General features: G+C 32.4%; 1 protein-coding gene across 3 annotated transcripts in view; it reads left to right on the forward strand.

The window, feature by feature from the left end:
* Positions 1-25,888, forward strand: part of Spock3 (SPARC (osteonectin), cwcv and kazal like domains proteoglycan 3) — a 370,986-nt gene that overhangs the window by 119,697 nt on the left and 225,401 nt on the right. For all 3 annotated transcript variants that reach the window (XM_063234792.1, XM_063234791.1, XM_063234793.1), the window contains exon 3: positions 14,660-14,705. In XM_063234792.1, the coding sequence (XP_063090862.1) occupies positions 14,660-14,705 (46 nt within the window). The remainder of the gene's footprint in view (positions 1-14,659; positions 14,706-25,888) is intronic.

Below are 25,888 nucleotides of genomic sequence, written 5' to 3' on the forward strand. Positions count from 1 at the left end.
AATGATTTCCCATTTTTTTCATTTCCATAACACTAGTCTCTCATAACTAAGTAGAGGTGCAGTATATAAATGTTGTATGTTTTACTGAAAACAATACATTCAGTTCATATATATATATATATATATATACGCACACACATTAATACATACATACTACAAAGAAGATTGGTTCTTTAGTGTATGAAAATGTTTATGAATAACCAAAAGTAAAATATTTACAATCTACTTATGGCAATTATAAGAGGTGTAAAGATATGATTTATATACAAACATAGGTAACAGCTACTACGAAATGAATTTTTAAAATGTAAATGGTTATAATATTTGAATTGGCTTTAAAAACACAAGTGATTTATTGAAAAAATACTTTTTCAGTAGTCTCATTTGTAAGACACCCTGTACTTCCTCCACATTTGTTAAAAGCAAGTTTAGTTAATCCTGGTGGTCTTGTCATCATGGTTCATAAGACTCAGCTCTAAACCCTAAGGTGATGAATGTCAGTGTAGTCTCTGCTAGGAGTACTAGCAATTTCTTAAAACTTACAAGAAATTCAAATGTTCCAATTTACCTCAAGACCACCTTAATATAACCCACTGAGGGTTAGGCTTGGAGGTTCATATAATAACACATTTATATATAACAATTCCTCTCGGCCATTCTATTGTAAGCTAAATTATATTAATGCCTTAAACCATCTGTTTTGGGTTAATTTTCTCCTTTCAATCCATTATGGTCCTAATTATATGATATCCTCAGGGAAAATTAAGAAAAGAATAATCTTTCCTTTTTGCTTCTAAGATATTCTTTCTAGTACCATAAATGATACTTTCATATGTTCACTCAGTTCTGCTGTATCGGTCACACATGTTATCAAATTTTGCTCATTTAGCCCCAGTTCTTCCTTGTTACACCAGAAATAGCAATAAAAAGAAACCTATTTTCACCTCACTGAATTTATTTAGTATAATATGCTAATTAAAAGTCAAGATATAGTCCCTTTTAACTTCATATATATATATATATATATATATGTATGAAATATGAGAAAATAAATTATCTTTTATGTTAGTAATGGTGTTTATTTTACATATGTTAACTTGAAATAAAGTCAGCATCTTTGGATGACTTAGTGCAGAAGTTATATCAAATGGCATGTGCTCACCACTCAGCAGTTCTAAATGATTGTGAGTCATTTCTTAGCTTTATGATGTGGTGAAATATAGTAAGATTTGCTTAAGCACATAGGCAAAAAATAAACAGATAAGATTTGTGGGTGAAGTATGCTCTGTGCCTCAGCAATATGTATGTATATATATATATATATATATATATATATATATATATATATATTCTGTTAGTGGTGCTTACTGTAACTTGAATATTTTTATTACAGATACTTGATAATCACATTGAAAATTTTTAGAGTGGTAATGATGCATGTTTTAAGATATTATACCATATGCAATAGTTAGAAAAGGAGAAACTGGTGATCTTCACCAGAATTCAAACTCTGGCCCTGAAATTCACAAGTTTTGTAACCTGGGCTAATTGTCTATTTATATTTATTTATTGACTTATTGATTTGTTGTTTTATATTTTAAAGAGAATAAAACAAAATAAAATAAAGCAAATGAGAACACAACAATGCAAGCAATACAGGACTTCAAAACAAGACAACAGGAAATAGTGAATGGCTACCATAATGTCTCTCATTTTCTTCAAAATAGCTGTCCATATCTTCACAAACTATACAATTAAATGAAACAAATCAGAATAAAAACAATCAAAAAAAAAAGAATGAAAGCATTACAGGACTTCAAAACATGATGATAGGAAATGAACAATGGCTACTATAATGTATCTTGTTTTCTTCAAGATAGCTGTCCATACTATCGTACATAATCAAATCAAATCAAATAAAACAAAACCAATTAAGACAAAAGAATAAAAACATCATAGGACTTAAAAACAAAATGATAGAATATCAACAACGGCTACCATAATGTCTTGTTTTCTTCAAAATATCCGTCCATACCATCATGCATAATAAAATCAAACAAAACAAAACAGAATAAAACTAATCAAAACAAAAGAATGAAAGCCTTAAAAAACTTCAAAACAAGATAATAGGAAATCAACAGTGGTTACCATAATGTATCTTGTTATCTCCAAAAAAGCTGTGCATACTATCAGACAAAGTAAAACCTAACCCTAACCCTAACAAAACAAGACAGAATAAAACGAAACCTAACAATACAAGAATTCAAAGCAAGATAATAGGAAATTAACAGTGGTTATCACTTTCCCTTTTTAGTCCTCCTTTCTCACTTAATATCTATTGTGCTTTTTGGATCCCGCTAACTCCTTCTGTTTTTTATGCTAGGGAGATAATCCAGTGTTTGCCTGTTTGAGTCCAAACCATTTCACTCACCAGCATGATCTCCAGCTGCATCCATTTACCTACAAGAATTTTGAGATTATTGTACTTTATAACTTGGTAGCTTTCCATTATATGATAATACCATATCTATCTAATGCATTCTGTGGTTGATGGGCAGGTTACCCTGACTTTTTTTTTTTTTCTTTTTCTGGCAAGGCTAGTGAAATAAGTCATACTTGAATATGTTTGTATTTGTTATCATTCAGAAATCAAGGATCAAATATTTTAGTCAATTATCTTTCGTATGTGATTTTTCTAGGAACATACAAACTATAAAAATAATGAGACCTATTTGCAGACCCTAGCATGCTTTGCATTCAATGTAGTGAGTTTCTGTAGCATAGTAGGAACTAATACAAAGTGGAATGTGAATATTTCCACGTAATACAGAATCAGTATTTTATTCTTGCAAGCATTTCTTCAGGTACCCATAAAAGTCTGTGAAATAAACATTATTGTTATTTCCAATGAACAGTTGTAAACATAACAAATCAGAAATTTTCAGGTGAATCTCTGCAAGTCACAGAGCTTATCACACTTGGCAGAATTTAGAATTCTTTGCGGAGCAATCTGATTTCAAAGCCAGCTGTTGTTTTGTCCATTTTGCACTTAAAAAGGTGTCCAAAATGAAATCATTGTGAACCTCAATTATTGGCATCCTTCCCTTTTATTGTCTATGATGTTTGAGTTATTGATCCCCAGAGATTGGAGTGTGTCTACCATTCCTCACCTCTGGTAACATAGATGTTTTTGTGTCTCATGGTTCTGTTGTGTCAGAAGTCTAAGATCTGCATTTGGTGAGAGCATTTTAGTCGTGTCATCTAACATGGCAGAAAGACGAGGAGTGCCTTTCAGGTAGAAACGATAGGAGAAAGAGGCTACATGAAGGAAAGAGTTCACTTTCATAAGCAAGCCGCTGCCCTTCTGACCACCTCCATTCTCTCTCCTGGTGTGAATATGTTCATGATACTGACACTCTTATAACTTAAACGTCTCTTAAAGATTTCACCTCTTAAAATCATGATGGCAGTTAAATTCCAAAACAAGTTCATGGGGGAATTTTCAAATCACAGCAGTATGTCTTGCTTCAGTAGCTGAGTTTTATTAATTGAAACTAAAAGATGATTGATAATATTGCTGGTTTTGGAGTAACAAAGCAAGGCCTGAAATAAATTTATTCAGATGAAATGTAAGGGAAAACTATATTGTTTCCCATCGACTTTTCTGAAAATACTAATATCTATGACCTAAGTGTTGATTTTGCTACTTTAATATAAAATAATTTTATTTATTTGTTTATTTATTTATTTATTTATTTTTTGGTATAAGGGTTCAAGCTCACAACCTGGCACTTGACATGTGCTTATGCCACTGAGCTAAATCCCTGGCTAAAATAAATTATTCTATAACACAAAATATATCTATTGAAAGAGGAGAAAATAAGATAAAGACAGTAATTACCCATCTGTGTTAGTGGAAAAAACACAAAAAAGAAAGTTTCAAGAGAAAATTTCCTTCTTCATGCAAGTAGGGCAAGTATTGTGTACTTTTACTAAAGTCATTTAATTCCAGAAGTTTGTTTTCACTAACAGCGAGGTTTATAATTGGGCGCCTAACATGCTCTTTTGATATGTATATTAGTGTCATTTAATGCGATGTATTTTGTATTCTGGTATAAAAATTAAAATATATATATATATATATATATATATATATATATATATATATGTTCTATTTAAGCTAGTATGAGCATATCTTGCCAAAGTGATTGCCATTTGTACGAGACCTTTTAAAACTGGAAAATACTTCCTTCAATGGAAATTCTGAAGGAAGGCATCACAGAAGTCCAGCAGCCACAGTAGGAAACTCCAGTCTGTTTCTACAACATGTAAATAGCATCAGTCTGTTTTCACTGTGACCTTCTCTGTCATGCTACCAGATTCCTTGCACATTCCATTTTCACCATATAATTGTTTCTCTTCCACTAAAATAAATATTTTTGCATTGAAAATAGCATAAATCTACATTTTCAACATTCTAATCAAGATAATATGATTTTCTATGAAAGTCTGGAAAAAATTCTCTTGCTTTTATTGAATTTAACCTCAATGTAAATTCTGAGAGGTCTTAATTATGGTGTATCTATCTCTTCATCTGGTGATAACTTTATCATCACTGCCAACATCAAGGAAGTTAAAGACTCCTCTTCTGTGCCAGACATTATAATAGAAATTTTACATACATTTTATAATTTAATCTTTACCCCTAATCTTCCAAGTTGACTACAATGTATTTTGGCAAATGACAGAGTACCACATATATCAATTTCAGAGTTGAGTTGATTTAAATCACTATTAATTTAGGACAGTTTTTAGAAATCACTTTATCTGTGATTTCTTGAAAATGCTCAGGGAAAGGACATTAACACCAAAGACAGAAGTTCTGGAGTAAATTTAACTTTTCCTTTTAAGCAGCCACCTGACTTTTCGGGGTGATTTTCAGCTCCTGTCCTATTTGATAACAATTTAATAAGAAATGGAAACATCTGTTGATCCCTTTCTCATTCTCATTTTTTCTTGTGGCTCATATTCCCATCATGCCTTAACAATACATTTTTTTCCCAGATTCAACAATCAGATCAGGAAAGAAGCAACTTGGGTTATTACTCACTTTAACCCTGACATTTTTCTTGCTTGCACTAGAGGACGATAGAAATTTTATTGAGGTCACTGCTAACCGTGTCATGTGGTTGGCTCACAGGAGCTTGCTGTCAAGTGAACCCATCACCTTGCATGCCCCTGAAAAAAAGCAGGTATGGGGGAAGGGAAGAAAATGGAGTCTTCAGCTAGTAAAGTCTTAACAATCAAAGTGAATTTTCAGAGCTTATTTTTTTTTAACCTACAAGGTATTTTTTATATTATAGGCTCCTATATGTGAATATTCTCATTTTGGTGTATATGTATCTCATAATATCAATTAACTTAGTATTGTAAGCTAAAAGTTCTAAAATTATAACTCCTTGCTTAATTCTAATCATAAAGGCACTGTGTATATTTGCTTTCATTGTGGACTTCCCCAAAGAGTCCAGGTGTGCAGAGATGTATTTAGACGAAGGATACTGAAAACAGATATGCACCTTTAAGATGCATCATGACTCAGACTCAGAAATTCAGGACCATTTTTAGACCAAAGGCAGAAATACTTATCACTATAACATTTTCAGCTACACACCCAGCTAGACGTGAAAGTCTTTGCAGAGGAAGCTGTCAGGATAATCCTTCTGGACTACACAGGTTCTGTCTTCCTCTGTTGACATCAGTGTATTAGCCCTAGGGTTGTGCAGGACATTAAGTACTAATAATAGGCCTATTCACAAAGGAAAACATAGGAAACAGAGAGCGGTAAAAATGAGGAAAATAAGGCAAAGAAACTGAAATAGAAAACAGGGAGGAAAAATATGATTTATTGTGTATGATAGAACCAATACCATTATGCGTTTGAAATCTTAAAATTACAATTTCCAGAAGATGTAGATCATTAAAATTTGTTGTTTTACAATTTCAATACAGAAACCAAAAGTGATATACCTGATCAAGTGTTGCTGTCAAAGAGTATTAAAACACATACTTTCAAAGCCATACTATTTGGTAATCTTCATAAGTTTCAATTATTGTAAAATATTATAAACTAAAGATTTGTTTTCCATACATGTTCTAAACTTAAATAACAGGTGTACTTTCTATTCAATATTTCATAATGGTGAAAACTGCTAGGTAACCTACTAAGGAAATGTGCCATTCTTTAGTGATCTTAGCTGAAAAATATAACAGTTTATGTGTAAATGCTTTGCATCTAAAGAAACTAATTTCTGATCTCTTGGTAATATAAGTGCTTTTCAGGAACCATGAACACAGTAAACTAATAACTTGTGCAAATTTTTATAGCCCTCCTTTGATGCTATCCATATGAAATTAATAAATTTATTAATGAATTTCACATTACTCATGCTGAACTATAAACTCTGTTATCCCAGAGCATTTTAGTTAGACATTTTTACTATTTGCAAAAGTTCTAAGCTAAGCCTGCCTTGAATGTAAGTCTAAAATGAACCTTAAATGAAGGGCTAACCAGAGGGTAAAATGTACTACACAGAGATTAACCATCTGGATACAGAAACCAGGTTGTACTCTTGCTGTGTTATTGATAGAAATACTTGGAAATGAAATGACTTCATCCAGTCTCAGCTAGAAAGCCTAATAATTGAACAACTTGGCTTAGTTTTCCCTTGTAACCTAAGAGAATACATGGCACTAGTAACTATCGGATATATCTGTAACAGGTGATAAAGTCCATGGTACACACCTGGGTCTTGGTTGGCTAATTTTAAAGAGTCTCAAAATGTGGTGCTTTGCTTTGTGTTATGGTGGGACAATTACAAAAGTGGTGGGACAATTCTGTACCTGGATATCTCAGTGTTTGTCTCTGTAGGAGAAAATCTGGCCTGGTACTCCTCTAGGATTGCATTTATTCTTGTTAAGAACTGACCATACACTGGTGGATACTGTAGATCCCTTTTAGTAAACAAATAAAAATATTTAAGTAGCTTGCTGCTGTGTATTTCAAAATCGTTGCATTTTCTCAGTCTTCAGTTACTGTAGAACTTCCAGTAGAATGCAGTGACGTAAGGCAAGGTTTAGAAAACTTTCGGTAAAGGGTTAGAGAGCAAATGTTCCAGGCTTTTTGGACCATATGGTCTCTGAGAAAGCTATGCAACTCTGCTGTTAAATTTCCCCAAAGAAGCCATAGATAGAATGTTCACAGAGTACTTGTATTTTAATAAAACTTTCTTTGTAAAATAGGCAACTGGCTGTTGAATACAGTTTTTTGTTTGTTTGTTTGTTTGTTTGTTTTGGAACTCTGATGCAAAGTTAAGACTAGCTGATCTAATTGTATTAGCCAGCTTTCAGAAGGGATAATCCAAATCTAGACAGACCTAACATGGGTTCTTGGCTCCTGCTTCTTCTATCCAACTATAGGACTATGTACCAAGTATTTATATGTTGACTAATCTAGATTCACATATTAGCATATCCAGTGACTCTGAAACTATCCATAGAATATTGATTCTCATTTATAGGATTTCTAGTAATTGTTTCTTGAATGTTAGCTACATTTAGGGTTTATACAAAAGCTATATTACTCATAGTCTTTTCACATTAAAGTATTTAAAGTCAGTTACTAGCTAAATGACATGTGTGTTTAACTTTTAGTTTTTAGGATAGAAATCGACTCATAAATCCTATGCACTAGACATGAAATATGAGGAAAGACATAATTATAAGAGATGTGCATAAGGAGTTTATGAGAAGAAAGCCTACATTGTAGTTTGACATGAGGAAGGCAACGGGAGTCCATTTGGAATCTTGGACAAGAGCAGATCAGTTTTCATTTTTCTTCTTTCTTTTAGTAAGACTTAATTCTGCTCTTGCTCTTTGCCCACTGTTTTGTCCATTCTCCACATATCTTTTTTTTTTTTTTTTCCTTTTAGCTTTGTAGTAGTCGTTGTTTTTGTGTATTTACCCCTTGGAGTTTGAAAGCCCACATTCATTCCCAAAGTCATTTAGAGGCTATTTCTATCATATCTTTAGTTTGGTATACATTTCTTTTCAAATTCTCCAGAGGAAAAGAAATGAACATAACTTCATCATGTTGGTAAAGAATTTTCCTGCACTTGGCTTTGTTTTATTTTCCATTTTTTCATATTGAATAAATTTATAATTGTTAATTAGTATTATTTTCATGTTATGCATATGTTAGTATATAAAACCACAGTTACATGGCTAAATATGAAAGTAAATGAAAGAATAAGTGAATGATTAACTGAGCCTTTGAAATTGTGAACAAGAGAGAGCTGATTTTTTCAATATTTGGTTTTATTCAACAGTAAAACTGCAGAAAATTTATACTTGCTGACAGTTTTACAAAGGTTGCTTGCTGTATTTACATGTTCCATATAATAAGATCCAGGAAGTCTTGTGAATATGATTCAATACAGTTTTTCAGTTGAACAAAGCAAAGCATGTGGTTGTTTTTCAGTGACATTGTAGAACTTTTATCCCTATCTCTACTGTTTCTAATTGATTTGCTTTGTGATAGTGACTCAAGAGCCATTTATAACAGCACCAACAGGGACTCAATGGACAGGCTCCAAAGAAATATTTGCCTAAAAAAAAAAAGGAAGCCCTCTTTAAGGAATAAGGAAGTGACATAGAACACAGTGATCCTTAGGAGTTTCTATAACTTCCAAGTTGTACATTTCTGCCCACCCCCTGCAGTAAGGTAAAGCACTGTGGTCTGTGTTTCAGGGTCAGGTAGCTAAAGGTAGGAGCAATGGCTTTATTCTCAAAACTTGAGGCAAAATTACATGATAGACGATAAATTTCACCCTTTCATTTACTTTTCAAAAATTTTCCCTTAACCTAATCTCCTCAAGCTACTTTATGGATTTTTAGACTCTATTTAGACATCACATTTAGGGCTCTCCTTTGCTAAAATGACCTGTCATCTTAAATTATCCTTTGTCCTTTACATATTCCTTTGAGATGGAGTTAGGAGAAAGACTCATTCCCAGTGTGAAAGGTCTTAATGTTACTACAATTATTATTATCCTTTTTAGTAATTACTGACTACATAAGCTTAGAAGACATTTGTAAAATAAAAAGCATGTTGATTTATTAAAATAATCAATTCTTAGACATATTAGAATGCTATTTGGAGGTGAAATTCCAATGTCACCTTAACTCCAGACTGTCTCACTTTTTCAGTCAATAGTCCAACTGAATATGGGTCACTAGATCGGCCAATACACGTGGGAACCACCTCCCCCATTACTTTAGAATATAAAAAGTCTTAGGGAGTAAGCAGTTGGTAATTAAGAACAAACATAGTCATTTTTAAGGTTGAGCTGTGCAAGATAGTCAAGTCTGGAAAAATGATAGATAATCAAACATCTGTAAAAAGGTAAATTTGTCATCTAAATATTTTGCAAAAGTTGGTGAGAGATTCCCAGCTCTCCCCAGATAGAACATACTCATGCCACCATCATCAAAGAGAATTTTTAAACTCTACTCGCTGCTTTTCTAAGCGTCTAAGTACTTTTATCTTTATAGCCCATACGGCCTCCCTACCTGACTCTGGTAAACACAGTTCTGATGTAATTTAATACCCATATTAGAGTATATTTTAAATAGCGTAACACTAAATCCATAAACAAGTATGCTAATGTATGAAGTAGCGCAGCACTGCAGAACACATTGCAGCTTCCAGCACCATAAAATCCCATTTAATTTTGCTTAAAAGTGTTTGATATTGAATGCGCTTTCCACTGGACTGTAATTAACGACATTCTAAACTGCTTACAAGATTCAATTGACTGACAATATTAATCACACATTCACACAGAAATTGGCTATTACGTTTGTTTTTTTCTTCCTTATGTGTTCTTGGCATCTAATCACTGATAAAAACTAAGGAAGCGGTCCTTTTACACCATGCTCCACGGACATTTATTTTCTTAGTGCATTTAGTCTATAAAAATTTTTGCTATTTCTATTGGATTGGGAATGTAAATGTCCGTAGACATGGAATAAAACCAAGTAACAGTATTTCTTTTCAAGAGGAACAGTTTATTCCAGATAATTAAATCTTGGAATGTTCAAAGAAAGCTCAGCAGGAAGCATCAATTAGGTTCTATTAAGGGATGTAGGTTGTTCCTCAGAAAATTATACTGACAAAATAATTTTGTGGAAGCTTTGAAAAGTCATTAATAGTTTCAAAAGTTTTGAACTGGGACATTTTGTAGAAAAAACAAGGAGGTTTAGTTGTATGCTTTAAAATGTAATTTGGGCATTTGCAGATGTATTACTTTTATATTGGCAACACCTTTAACCTTTACATAAGATTGGTGCACATAAGTTCTTATAAATGCTAGAGGACATTGAGGTTTTGTTTTTTGTTTTTGCATTTTCTCAATTTGGAGAAGCGAAGAGTAAAACATAACTGTCAAAACAGAATACATTCAGAAAACAAATCTTCCTAATGATTATAGACTCATTCAGTTACTCATAAATATTATACAGAATATTATACAGAGCTATTTTGTGTACATAGGCCTAGAGCTAGACATACTATCTTATCTTCAATTTATAGCATTTCTCTTGGACTTGCAATATAACAGATAGTATGTTTTAGCATGATGAATTAGCAATATTAATTTACTTTAGAATTCCTAAATTATTTTGCATAGTAAGTTGCTACTTACATTTGGAAGTTTATAATATAAAATTGAAACAGAAAGATGAATAAGAGAATAAATAAGTGGGTTATTTGGGTTTGAGACTAGTCTCTGCCAGTCCCTAGGCATGAAATAAGTCACTACTTTCCTCATTTACAAATTGAGATTTAAGGAGGAAGCCTTGCTAAACCACATGGTCATTATAATAGTTAAAGCGTTTTTCTTAAAAATTTTTTTTTCCTTAGTAAGATTTTATTGCCAGCATAGTTCTTTGTAGCCAAAGGAACAGCTTGCATCACTTAATAATGCCTGATATGATATTTGAGTATTCCCTTTTTGTGCTCAGCTCTGGGACTGTGTGGAGTTCTTGGAGATCAAGATTCCACCAATCCCAACTGATTATTTAAGGTCTAGGAGGATTCTTAAACCATTCCGATCTGTTTCCATGCTACGGTATTCAACCAGACAGTCAGAGAATTTATTAGTGTAGATGTAATAACTGAACACAAAATGCTAAACATTGAGTTTTGGATAGAACCTTCTTTTGATCCATTTCACTTAAACAAAACTGTTTACGACTGAATGTAGTAATGGGAAAATATTACCTCTATTGTAAATGTAGTGTTTCTACCCTCTAATTTCCTTCTTAGACTTACACTGTATCATTATAAAAAAGAAATTTATTCACATATTTATTTATCATTTTTACTATAGTCAAATACTATAAAAATACAAGAGCGCAGATATGTACAGGCATAAACCTAAATCATGGTAAATTGTTACCAAACTGTACCTTTAACTATTAAATGTTTTGTGAAAATAATTGCAAAATTGTAAAGTATACTTAATAAAGTGTTACCTGAAAAACCTGCATAGAAAATTGAATATGTAATAACTCTTAGTATTATAAAACATTTGAGAAGAAATTCTGTTATTGGTAGAATTTTTCTGTTGTAGAACATTTTGATTCATTTTTGTTTTTATATTTTCTAATAACTCACCTTCAGTGTTTCTCAAGTATGTGACATCATGGACATTCAGCACTGTCTGCTGACACATTACACTTTGGAGGAGAATCACACTAGTAACAACATATGATGCTGTCCTTAATCACACAGTAGTCTTCCTACCTTCAATGCATCAAGCATTTGTGTGTTCTATGATATCATAATACTACAGGGCAATTTGCTATTCTCTGTATTACATATATGTTTACTTTGAAACTTGAAGAAAACAACAATAAAAATATAAGGAGAAAGATATTTTCAGTAATGCAATACACATGTCAAATTTTGTTTTGCTATCTATTTGGTAAGAAACCTACAATTGTTATTTCTTTAAGTGTAAGAAATTGACAAAAGTGTGATAGAAAACATGTTAAATTTTTTACTGCCTCTTTGATGTACTAGAATATGATTTCAAACCTAAGTGAAAGAAATTGAAATGTGCCTGCTGAATAACTAAGGTTGTGCCTAGAGTTGTCTAAACCTAAATTCTCCATGTGAAACCATTTCTTGGAGTTGTTTTCTAAAGCCCTGGCCGGCTTACTTTGGACCTACTTGAAGTCTGAGAATAACCAATATTCACACAAAGATTTTGAAACAAAGGAAATTTTGTGTCTGAATGAACGCTTAAGCAAAAATACTTTTATTTTTCATCCTGGCAAAATTCCTAAGATTTAATGAAGTGAAACAATTAAAAAAAAAGTCCAGTGATGTGAGAACAGAAAGACTATGTCTAAAAATAGCCTAGAAAGCTAACTACTTTGCTTTTCCACACAATAGCCAGACTTGAATGTTGCCCTTGATATGAACAAAAGAATCAGCATCCAGCTTGCCACTGTGATTATAGATTTTTGTATAGCTGTGGTCCCAAACTAACCAAATTTAATGATGTTATTCTGAAGGAAGTTAATTAAATGCAGTCAAGGTTAGATTTTCCCATCATATGCTTGTTTCAATACATATATACAATGGAAGAGTCCAAGGCTGTTTTCCAGAAATGTAAATACCTAAAGGACTTTGTCAGCAGTAATGTGAGCTTGTCCAGTTTTGCTTCCCTAAATCATTAGCAAGGTGACCGTCAGCTCTTCAGAGTAGTTATTAAATGCTAGCACTACCTCTGAGCAGAGATTATGCTAGTATTTTATATACTTTATGATTTATTCCTTTAGGAACCCTCCAAATAAGTAGATGTTATTTTTCCAGCTTTATTTATAAAGATCTGAGTTTCAGGTCATCACCTCTTCTAAAAGGATGCGGCTAGGAAACCAGATTTAAAATTCAAGATTGAATGACTTCAAATCCATTGTTCATGCCCTCGTGTTCACATTCTGTTACACTTTAAAGGGGAAACTTAAAAATATAGCTGTCCAAATCATCACTATGGGTAGAATAAGGCTAATCATCATCCCTAAAGAGCTAGACGTAAGTCAAAAAATTGAAAGAAGAGATTGAATGAGTATGTTATAGTCTTCAGCTCAAATTTGAGATTCTTGGTTGTGTGATATATTTTGAAAGCTTGGTTTTCCAAAATTTTTATCATGACAAAATTGATTTAGAAAGGGATTAAGTGATCAATTTTTATTTAATTACCCAGTGACATTATCCTCCCTTGATCTAATCCTGGATAGTTTAGTTCAGTACCTATGAAAATGAATTATCAATTTTCTCCGTCTCTGTGATGCTATCTGAACTTATAAGGCTGTTATATTACAAGGCTGATAACCAGGTCTTCTTTATCGATGTTTTTTCTTTGTAGGTTTTTAAATTTTTCTTTTTTCTCTTTCATCATTTCACTCATTTAAAGTTGACCACTGACAGTACATAAGCTCATGGTAAATAGTCATGATCAGTGAAACATTTGGAAAAATAATTTAAACTTTTTACAGAAATATAGAGTTGTGTTTATTTTAATAATTAAAATGTGTGTTAGATTTTCTTGGTTATACACTATAAACATTACCAGATACATTAGCAAACACATACTCTACAAAGAATTTGTGCCTTGTCTTGTGGATTTTTCACATTCTATATCTTTAACACCAAATGACTTGAGTGAATAAATGCAAGGAGCAAGAATTGTTTCCTTTCTATCTACCTACATGTGCTCATTGAACACAGAATGCTAATTTTATCTATGAAGTCTTATTTTGCCAAGTATAAAGTACTTTTTCAATGCTTTTGGTGAAGTTAAGACAGTAAATAAAATGGATTTAGTACTTTTGGCTTTGTTTTTTCTAGTAAACATACCTCCCATTGTAGGTTTTACAATTATAGTTACTAAATGTAGTATAAATATATTACATTGTTTTTTATTAAAGATGTCAGCTTTAGCAAGAATTTAATTAGGTGTGCATTTTTTTTTCAGGCTCCCAATTGCATTTTTGATGAACTCCTTAGATATTCAATTAATGTGAATGATTTGCATAAATTGCATATATACTCTATGGGCTACTGCAGAATCACTTGATATATTCCTTGCTATATTAATGGTTCCATTTACTGTTTTATGAGTGGGAAATGAAATTATGTAATTGGAAAGTGGTAAGTTACTTTATTGCACATTAGTTTAGGATAATTATCAGCATGTTGAATTATGCATTGAATTGCAATTGAGAGTATAACATTATAATAACAACCAAAAATAGTTAAATTGTCTTGGAAGCTATTGATTGCAATGGAAATGAGCATTGAAAGATATTTTTGTAACTCATAAACAGTGTTTTCCTTTTGATAACTATTTCTTTCTTGTTCCTTTTTTTTATTTTTATTTGTTTTCTATTTTTTTATAATTTGCTGCTTGCCATTGAAGGAAGTAGAGGTTTGTATACAACTTCTGTGTTTTATATATTATTCTCTATTTTATATAAATCCCTACATTGAAATTACTCATTTACACTCAATTCACATTATTTTTCCCCCTAGGATGATTATTTCCGCACGTGGAGTCCAGGAAAACCCTTCGATTTAGGTAAGAATTCAATTATTTTACAAATCATTAAATGTATAATCAGTATACTTTAAAAATTACAGTTATTGTTGGGTTTGGCATTAAAATCGAAGCATATATATGAATGGAAATATCATAAGGTAATTATGTTTATTTCAAGCACAATATAGAAATGACCTAATTATGACTATATCAAGGTATAATGTAATCTTTTATTTTTAGATACATGATTTATATTATTTGTTTGGGCTTTTGAACTTTGCTATAAACATTTTTGTTTCTTGATACGAAGAGCTTCATTAAGTTTTTAAGTGCATTTTCTGGGAAATAAATTTATTTTTACAAAATTTCAATACAGCTTTTCAGTCTCCTTTGCAGTTCATAAAAGATTTCATTGAGAGTATACTGATAATTACACTCAACTGAAGTCTGAACAAGAATCTTGAGAAAAACTTTATGTTGATTTAGGATCTCTCATCTCAGTGCACACAGCTAGCAGTTTTGGTTATCTGGTCTTTGGAAGGATAAGCAGGGCTCTTTGGTGCTCTGGAAAATCTTCTACATATACAGTGAAAATGGAACCATCAAACAATGCAATCAGAACTGTATGGATGAAGAGATTTGTGTACTACATTACCTGATATTAGAGCTTATGAATCTTCCTTTTAAGGTCTGAAACAAAAGAACATTCTGGTTTACATGGGCTAAATAATACCCTTGCAAAGACAGCAGTCAAGGAATTGGTACTTGTTATGTATTAATCAGTTTTCAGATACTAAACACAATACGTGATGTAAATAACTTATGAAGAGAAAATATTTATTTTGGCCTATACTTCGGGGTATTTCTGTCTTAGTTTGTCTGATTTCTTTGCTTTAGCCATCTGGGAAAGTAATTATACCATGATAAGGGCACATGGAAGAGCATACTGCTTGCATCATGCTCCAAGAAGCAAATAAGGGAAAGGAGAGGAACTAGAGTCTCAGTGTTAACTCAGGGAGCATGAACACAGTGCTTTAACAACCTGACCAAAGGCCTCACCTCTTTAAGTTTCCATCACCTCCCGATAGCACCCTACCCCAATGGGATCCAAGCTTCAAACATGGATATTTGAGGGATAGTCAACCTTCAATTTGTATCATTTTACAAATAGAAAAAAAAATTAAAATGTCTAGAGAGTTGAATGAATGGTAGTTTTATTAATTAATATTGCTTAGAGTTATTGCTGTTACTAAAGTCCTTTTGCTTATTAACTGGGGACAGTGTCAGAAAAGCAAAACTCCATGAGAGAAAACCTAATTGCACAGTTCTAGACATGGACTGTATTGAACATCCATATCAATATAGAATGAGAAACAGTCATTCACATCCATTATGTCTTTTAATTAGTTTCTTTCTTACATACTTCATGCCTTTTAAATATTGGTGGATATTTTTATTTTTGGACTACACAAAGTAGAATGCTAAAAATTAGTCTTGATATGTGTTACAAATAAAACATGCCAATATGCTAAAAGAGAAGGAATGGGAGAATATAACGACATACACAATGAGTTGTATTTACATACTTTCTTGGGAAATGAATTTTTATAATGAAATATAAACCTTGAAACTGAGCATTATCTCTGAAATGGATGTTAGCAGTTAAGTTTGCCATAATAAGCACATCCAGTTATGATAAAGTCACTTTGATTTTTACTTTCTGTGTGTAACGTGCGACAGTGTGTTGAATTTCAACTCGTCTCTCAGTTATTAAAACAAACAAAAGGATTTCTATAACAGAGTGTCTTAATCACTTTCTTGTGGCTGGGACACAATAGCAGATACCAATAAATAAATGAGCAAACTTTATCTTGGCTCACAGTTTGCAAATGTTTCAGTGCATCATCTCTTACCTCCAAGGCAGGGTGGAAGGTAGATGCACCTGGTGGAGGAGAGCTGCTCATGGCAAAGCGGGCAGGGAGCAGAGGGTCAAGGGAGAAGCCGGGAAAGGAGACATGACTCTCCAGGCCACTTTCCCAGGGAGCTACTTCTTCCACCTCTGCAAGCCAGTTATAAACCTTGTGACACACTCACATTCCAAAACCCTCTCGTGTGGTGTTATGAGAATTTACAGGGTCATATAGATTCTAAAAATTAATTTTCACTAAAATTAATTTTGACAATCAATAATGCCAACACACAGAAAAACAAGAAATAAAACACAATGACATACAGACTATAATGTGTTTATGCACTTTTTGGGAAATCAATTTTTATGATGGAATCATAAACCTTAAATTTCAGTTATTTTTGAAATGAATATTAATGCTTATATTTTCAATGATCAGTGCATCCAAATGGTAATAGAGATACTTTGATCTTGACTTTCTGTGTTTGTGAATTCCAACTCGTACCTCATTTATCAATGGCAAGATAACTATAAAAGCACATACCATAGCCAAGTATGACTCGTTGCTTTTAATTTTGAAAAATTTATAAACTAATTTCATAAATAGATCATATTTATTATATAAGGAAAAGCTTAACATGTGATGACAACTAGTATTTATGAAGAATTATAATACTGAATCACTATTTAATCTGTCTATCAATATAAATATGTTTGTTTAATCTTCCCACTGGTCTTATGAGTTAGGTTAGGAAATTGCAGTGCCAAGAAATTTAAGTTTTTGACCAGGCAATAGTCTTAATAACCAAATGACAGAGTCAAAATTTGGGTTTATACTATTAGAAACCTAAAGCCCCCTTCCTAACTACTACTATGACATGCTACTAATACTCATATGCTAGTACCAAAAAAAAAAAAAAAAAAAAAAAAGCCCTATTTAAAAATACATTTTTAGTACAAGTTAGTTATGGATCTTGCTAGGGTCTCTGTGGCATTTGCATAGTGCATTTTCATGTTTCATATGTGACTTTGGGCATAATCATTCAAAGATTAGTCTTTAAAAATGAAATACTTACTTGGACAAACATTGTAAACAGAGCTATTACATGTATTTCTATGGGTGAACATATTATTTTTTAGAAAATCAGATCATGGAAATTGTTGGATATTTATGCCTCGTAAAGATAGGTGAAAATGTTATATAAAAACAGACAAAATAAAATTGGGATGTTTCTACTTAATTTTGGATTTGAATTAAGCAAGCTATACATATGAAGACCACATTAGGAAGTAAGTAAAATTCTTTTCCTCCCATAAATCCCTTGACAATTGTAGTGTTAATCTTAACATGTTTCTTGTACTTTCATATAATAGTAACTTCCTCAAGTATCTCCAAACAAATTTAGTAAAATCAATTAATTGTTCCTATGTACCTCATTTAGCTCTCTGCAAACATTTTTAATTTTGATTTAAGATTTTATGCATCAATAACACGCCCATTTTCAGTATTTGTGGAGACAATTAAAATAATAATCATAATTGTATACTAATCTCAAACATTTCAGTGAAATGATTTTGTTTATCACAATCCTGTTGCAAAATGAAAAAGGCACACTGATGCAAAAAATAAATTGCTTTCGAATTTCCACACTGGATTTTTCTCTCCTGTTATTTCTCTTCATTAGTGTGGTTAATCATGACTTGACAGTCAGAAACCAACTGAAAAATAGTTTTAAAAAGGGCATACATCTTCTTGAATAAGGGTTAAACATGTATTTCTTATGGCAAAGGATAAAACATAAATAAACTTAAAGTGGTATCTGATGAAGATTTTAATTGAATAAATCCTTGGATAAATACTCCATCCCAGATAGAGAGAAATTTTCACTTTTTTTTCCTCTTCACTGTTAATCTTGCTTATTTTGAGGCACAGATTTATTAGGATATGTAACAGAAAAGTCACTGCAATTTTAATCAGTGACTCTTAAGAGTTATTCAGTGCATCTGTTTTGAATACATATTGGATCTATCCATAAACTTTTATTCAGAAGTTAATTTTTCCTTGCATATGGTGGATAGCTAAGTGTACTAAGGAGAGCTAGATGTAAGGAAGCCAAATACAGTTTCTCTGTATCCCTTATTTATCATCCAAACAAACTTGGGGTTGCTCCACTTGATAACTACCTGGTAATTCATGATAATTAATAGATTAATAGTTAAACATTGGATTTAAATAGGTCTAGGTATTTTAGATAAAAAGTCCCACACTATTAATTTATTCTCCCTGTTATTGCCAGTTTGAGGCTATGGAATTAGGGATAAGATATGTAGCTGTGACTTAGAAGAGCAACCTTTGGTCTCTTTGCAGTACTTTCTTCATGTCCTGTCTTCCTAAATCAGTACCTCTCTGGAATCCAAACTACTACTGATCCATTAGATTGCATTTAATTGAACAGAAGTACATGAAGGAGAGGTAGGTGAGGAAATCATTCTTAAACTCATGCTGTGAAAATCTAGCCAGAGAAACAATTGTGAACAACTAACCGTATATCTCCTTGAGCCATTCCTGCAAGGATTGAGAGAGAAGGGTATGAAAAGAAAATTCCACAGATGAAAAGACAGACATATGCTTAGCCATATATTTTTCATTGCTTTTGTCTTTTCAAGATAACATTTTTAATCTGGTCCCCATTTTTCCTATCCATTTGCAAAATGTCTTCCATATAACAGTTGCAACCTGGCAAATCCCTTTGAAATGAACCTCTACTACAAAGCAGAAGTAATTGAGAATTCATCTGAAGCTTTTGTTCCCTTCAGTGAACAAAGCTGCTCAGAGTATTGCAATATTTCCAAAATTGAAAAAAAAACAAAAAGCTACTGTTTGAAGAAATGTGCACAGAATTTTCCTTCTCCTTCTTAAATCATAGTTACATACTAAAGCATAAAGGCCACCTGAAGACACATTATGTAGCTTGGACAAGGTAGAAATTATGCTTTAACTTGTTTTTCATGAGTGCCATGTTTTCCGTACTCTTAGTTGCCATTCATTGATGGTATTCTAAAACAATAGCTATGCCTGATCCATGCTTCACAATAGAGGCATAGTTGTGTCATAATGCTTCTTTGTTTAAGAGCTTGGGTCCTTTTGACATTTTTGTAATGGAGAAATTGGTGTCCTAGGGATTGAAGTTCAGTAAAAAAAGTATGCAAAGATGATTACATTGATAACATATTTCTTACAAGCGCTTTCATACATTTAAAATGTAGAATTTGAATTGTTACTTGATTGAACATAACTTGCTCAACACACGTGACTTGATTTAAGATGCTATCAACACATTGCTTGTTAGGGATTAAACTGCTAATTATCATGTTAATTTATATCCTCTATTGATTTTATTGTCCATGTTAGTAGGTTTGGGAATAGGAGCCTTCTTTATTCCTAAGGTAAACTTACAAATAGGTTCTAATCTATCTGGAAAACAACATGGTTTGGTCCTTTATTCTGTAGAGATTTAGTGGGTAAGAATTATGTGGGCTTCTAAAAGAGAACTTAATGATTTTTTCTGAGTTCTTGTTTCTTTAGACAGTAATGTTCTTTATTATGATTTGTACCAGTCTGCAAAACATAGTAACTAAAGCCCTTGGATTTTGTCATGTGTTACAACTGCCACTGCCTTCAAAGAATAATAAAGATGGTAAAAAGATCTGTGTTTTTAATTCATAAGATAAAGTCAAAATTAATAGCGTTGCCTTTGGCCCATATAGAAGTGGTTTACATAGGTATGCAGAAAACAAAATGAAGCATTTATCTCTTTTTTAAATTGTGAATCAAATTTATAAAGGATGGGATTGGTACTTTAGACATTTTTATTGATGTAATAAACTACATTTTTATTTCAAATCTTGCTATCAAGCATAGTTAATAATTAGTACCGAGATTAAAAAAATCAATGCATTAAAGCTATATTTATAAGATTCTTTTAATGGCTGAGGAGGAGATTTCCATTCTTGCCGTAGGTGAGAATTATTGTACTCATTTTAAAAGTACATTTGTTTAAATTTGATCCTTATTTTGATTTAATTTGTCTGATGCAGTTTGGACATTCAGTATAAGTTTGTAATTGTGCCTTGTTTTGAATTGCTTCTGGTTTTTGCACTTTAAAGAATTGCATTAAGATGAACAAAACAAACCAATTTACCATTTTGACCATCTCCAAGTGTACTATTGAGTGGCATTTTCCCATTTACATTGTTTTACATACCCATTTACATACCCCCAAACTAACCTAGTTTATTGTTAAGACAAAGATATTAGCACCATTAAAATTATACCAAGTACTTAATGGCAAAAAAAAATATCTTGAGGCCATCTCAAGAATAAGCAAGATCTCACCCATTGCAGGATCAAGGATAGAGAAGTATAAATGTTTCATTTGGGAAGAATGCCTGTGAGGCCTCTGTTTGGGAAGGGCCTCTTAGGCAGTTGGATCCCCAGGATTCATTTCACCCTGCTCATTCATCCACGTTCTCAGAGATCTCAAAAGCCACAGTCTAAAAGACTGCTGCTAAAACCTGTGGCAGACTTTTGCACTGTCCATGTGGTACTGCTTTTACTGGTTTGCAGGTTAAAGAGCTGTGCAGTCACACAGGCTTATACCTAGATTTCAAAGGAAGGTCTAAAAAGCCAGGAAATGTATCCCTGGGAGAGGCATGGGTGAAGCTGTGAGAATGAAGCTCAAGAAGCAACAGAGATACACGAAAGTTGGGAATGTCAGAAATGTGAAATGTCTGCTAAGAAAAGTCTTGGGTGGTGAGCAGAATCAACCCAATACAATAGGCCATGTGACATTTCAACAACAAGCTCACAGGGATGGATTCAAATCTCTAGAGAACTCACAGCTCTCATTTGCAGTCCAGATGCTAGAAATAGTGCTCTATGACGTAATGTTTTTCCTGCTTGGTTTTGGTCTTGCTTTAGTCCTATTATTTTTTTTTTTTTATTGTACTCTTCCTTCCTTTTTAGAATGGTGATGTTTACTATGTACTACTGTACACTCATAATATATAACTTGCTTTCTCAATTTTTAGGTGTTTAGATTCTCCTTGGATCTCAGAGGAAACTGTTAACTTGCAATATTGAGTATGCTAACCCACTAAAACTTTGAGGAGGAAATTAGTGCATTTTTGTTTGCATGCAGAGAGTTTTATCATGTTAGCCAGAAAAATGTGACCGTGTGCAAGAGATGTGTTTATGTGTCAAGCTGACAAGGGGTGGAATGTGACAGCCTACACAGTCAAGTTGGTAGACTTGTGAGATCCTTTGGATTAATAAAGCACAATTCTGACTATGTCTGAGTGGGACAGAGGGGAGTGACTTTGGCTATGAGATCTTGCCTCGGCCCCTCCTTCTGGTGTGTTGCTTCCGTGCTCTGCTTCTTGCCACCAATAAGTGACACGCATTTCTTCACTATGCCTTTCTGCCATGATCGTTCTGCTTTGGAGCCAGTTAGCCATGATCCAAAAATGCTCCAAAATTAGGAGCCAAATAAATGTCTCCTGTAAATTGTGGGTGTCAGGTAGCACGCAAGTGATCAAAATGTGGACTAACATAGAGGGTATAGAATTTTAGTCTCAAAGCAATTTCTGTTTATCTTCCTTCTTGTAAGTCTCTGATAACCACCCTTCTGTTTGTTTTTCCATGAATTTCACTTTGCTGTATATTTTATAAATGAAACTACACAATATTTTTTCCTTTGGTGACTGGCTTATTTTATCTAGCATTATATCTTCAAGGCTCATTGATCTTATCTCAATGAGAATTCCTTTCTTTGCAAGACTAGATGACATGTTTTGAATTTATACATTATGTTTTCTTTATCTATTTATCCAACAATCAGCACTTGAGTAGCTGCCACCTTTTTGCTATTTTGAACATTTCTACTTTGAATATGTGTATACCAACATGTTTAATACCTGTTTACAATTGATTTGGGCATATATCCAGAGTAAAAATGTCAGATCATATAGTAAATCTGTTTGAGGAATGGCCATGTTACTCTCCATAACTGCTAGAGTACATTACAGTTGTCCATTAATTTATTCTAGTATTCCAGTTTACCCTATCACCAAAGTGTTTTATTAGCTATTCGTTAACTAACTAACTTATTCTAACCAGTGTGAATATGATTGCACTTTAGACTGTACAACATAGAATCATAGGATAGAGTCACTATTTATTGAAATCTTGCTTTTTGGTCATTCTGTTTTATAGTACAGAATTTTATATCAAAAGAGTTGTGATTTTGAAAGCAGTGAAAATTAGGGATTTTTAAATAACCTTTATTTTTTCACATCTAGTACCAGAAGCAAGCACTGAGAAAGGGTAATAAGAGGCAAGAAATAACCTAAAGTTAAAAATATCCCTACTATTGAACCAACACTTCCTATAATCTGATGTTTTATATAGAGAATTACAGTAACATTCAAAATAGATGCATTCTTTTTGTATAGATAATACTGAACTTGGTAGTGATTAAGATAACAAAGCAAGTTAATGGTGCTTCAACTTTTGTATTAGAGGCTTCAGCTCTTGTATTAGAGAATTTGAACTGCATTTGCTATTTTATTATGAAATATTGCAAAATTTTAGTCATATTTTAGTTGGATCATTTTAGAAACAAAATAAATTTAAAGGGATAAATACAAGTAACAAAGGAGCCAATCTTCTTATGTACATTTCAACATATTTAGAATGTTCTCCTATAGAAGAAATGAAGTGTTTGTAACTTATATTCTATATTTTGTAGTGTATTCTCAAATGTTTTATATAATTATTTTCTTAGTTGGATTGGGGGCATATTTGCATTCCTTGGGAATAATTTTCACCATACCTATGATACAAGTAGAATATTTCCAGACTTTATGAAAACTTCCTGTAGAAAACATTCTAAGAAGTTATTTCTCATTGAAGTATTCTGAACCACAATTATAATCCCGTTTCCTCCTATGTGACATAGAATAGAAGAACATGTGTTTTTTTTTTTATTTAAAAAAAATTAGTACTTGGAACTTAGAAGTACCCGTGTACTATTCATGATACAATTAAGAGACCTCTGCCTCTTTATTCTAATCTCTTGAAATGATTTTTGAATAAATAGAAGAGTCATGTTGTAATGCACTACTTAAAATCAAAGTTTTAGAATAATTCTGGACTGCTAATGAATATGTTTTATCTAAAAGATTTCAAAATACATCCAGCTCAAACTGTATGACATTCCTCCAACCAAATATTGTCTGTATATGAAAAAAATTGTATACTCTGTATTTGAATTCTGAATTCCTCATTGACTTCTTTCTGCTATTTTACTGATCAATTACTAGTAAATAAAAGGTACCAATGTTTTGATATGAATTTGCAGACTTCAAGAATTAGTGTTTCAACATTTAGATATTGTATATATTTTTGGAAGAGGTTACTACTCAAGAATTTGGAATTTATATCTATTGTAACTATTTTATTTATAAGTATCTTAAAATTCAATTTTGAATCTTCTGACAATCATATAAATTATATAGTTCTTTGAAAACAAACTTTTAAGAAATGTATAAAATATATTTTGTTTCTATCCTTACATATTTGATCATTTTATTAATTTGAAACTATTAATTTTAAACTTTCATATTACTGAACCTTCTAAGATGTTTATTTCCATGTGAAAACCAAAGAAAACGGTATATTACTCTATTATGATTCGTCTATCAGTAATTTCTTTAATCTATAAAAATTATTTTACATGCCAGGGATATAACTTGGTGGCATAAACACCTTTCTGGTAAGTGCAAGGTCTTGAGTTCAATTTCCAATAATAAAAAAGAAAAATTACTGTAGAGATCTGTTAGTATGTCAGTCATTATTTGCTAGTGATGCTTAGTGTGAAGCTACACATAGCAAACTTCCAAAAATAACTGAAAATGAATATGTATAATAGCTCAATCACTTTTCAACTCTACTCCTAATAGAGGTCAGATTGTATTTAACTCAGTACTTCCTTTCAACTGATATGAAATTAATGTCATGAAAGACATAGAAAAGTTTTAAATGCACAGAAATAGTTAAAAGAAACCAATCTGAAAAAGCTTTATATACTGTATCATTTCAACTCTGTGATCTTCTCTAGGAGTTAATAGAGTGGGTAGACCAAAAACAAATATGAAGAGAACAAAAGACTTTTAGGCAGTAAAACTACTACTGTAACTGTACTTATAGATCACAACACATATGTCAAAAATCCTTAATGTATCAACAGAAAATGAAACCTAATGTAACACATAAAATTTGATTATATAATGGTGTCATGCAAGTTCCTCTGCTGTAACAAAAGTATCTCTGCGGAAGCCATTGATTGAGGAGCAGGTTTTACATGTGTGGGGCCAGAAGGTGTCTGGGAATTTTCCATAACCCCTACTTCTACAGTGACTATAAAACTTCTCTTAAAATACGCTCTATAACTAAATAATATGTGATAAATTTATAAAAATTAAAAAAAACAGAAGGATCTTACAGTTTCACTGAAAACAAATATGTTTATTTTTACTTGCTATCCTACCATGTAAATTGTTTTATGTTTAATGTTATAGTCATTAAGTGGATCAATGACTTCCTGGAAGACCAGGTTATATCATCTGGCTCATCACTGTATCGTGACTAGGTGGCATCTCAAAGTGGATGTGTAAAGTGTGTTTATATTTAATATAAACAACTCTAGTGTACAAGCTGAATCTAAGTTGCAAATCTGTTTTTGTTTGTTTGGTTTGTTTTGGTTTGATTTTCATGGCCACAATATTTTCTATAACTTTTGATTGAATCGCTAAACTTGAAAACACTTCATACAGTAGTCAGTTTATAATATTTAAGATGCTTTTGCTTGTGTATTAAGAAGCAGGTGAATTTATGACACAAAACCAAATGTGGCATTTTGGCATTTTGGGACATTATATGTGTGTTGCTGACATTCTCAGTGATGCAAGGCCCTGCTCTCCTTTCTCCGTCTCCTTGCTTTTCACAGGTAATTGCTGTGTCTCTTGGTCTCAATTTGCCTGAAGACACAATGCTAAGCTAAGAAAGGTGTTGGGGCCAGGAAGGGTTATCAGGAATTTCATCTCAGAAAAGACTCCCTGGCTTTCCGCTGTATTCCAGCGCTGGCTTTTGCTCGTAACTCATTTGCGCATCACTGTTCTCATGCCTGTCACACCTTTCCAATCCACTTCCAACCATGAACTTTGAGATCAGCAACATTAATATGGATCATTA

This window comes from Cavia porcellus, unplaced genomic scaffold (assembly GCF_034190915.1).
Source record: "Cavia porcellus strain 051 isolate PalLab524CR breed Dunkin Hartley unplaced genomic scaffold, mCavPor4.1 scaffold_24, whole genome shotgun sequence".
NCBI classification, from domain to species: domain Eukaryota; kingdom Metazoa; phylum Chordata; class Mammalia; order Rodentia; family Caviidae; genus Cavia; species Cavia porcellus.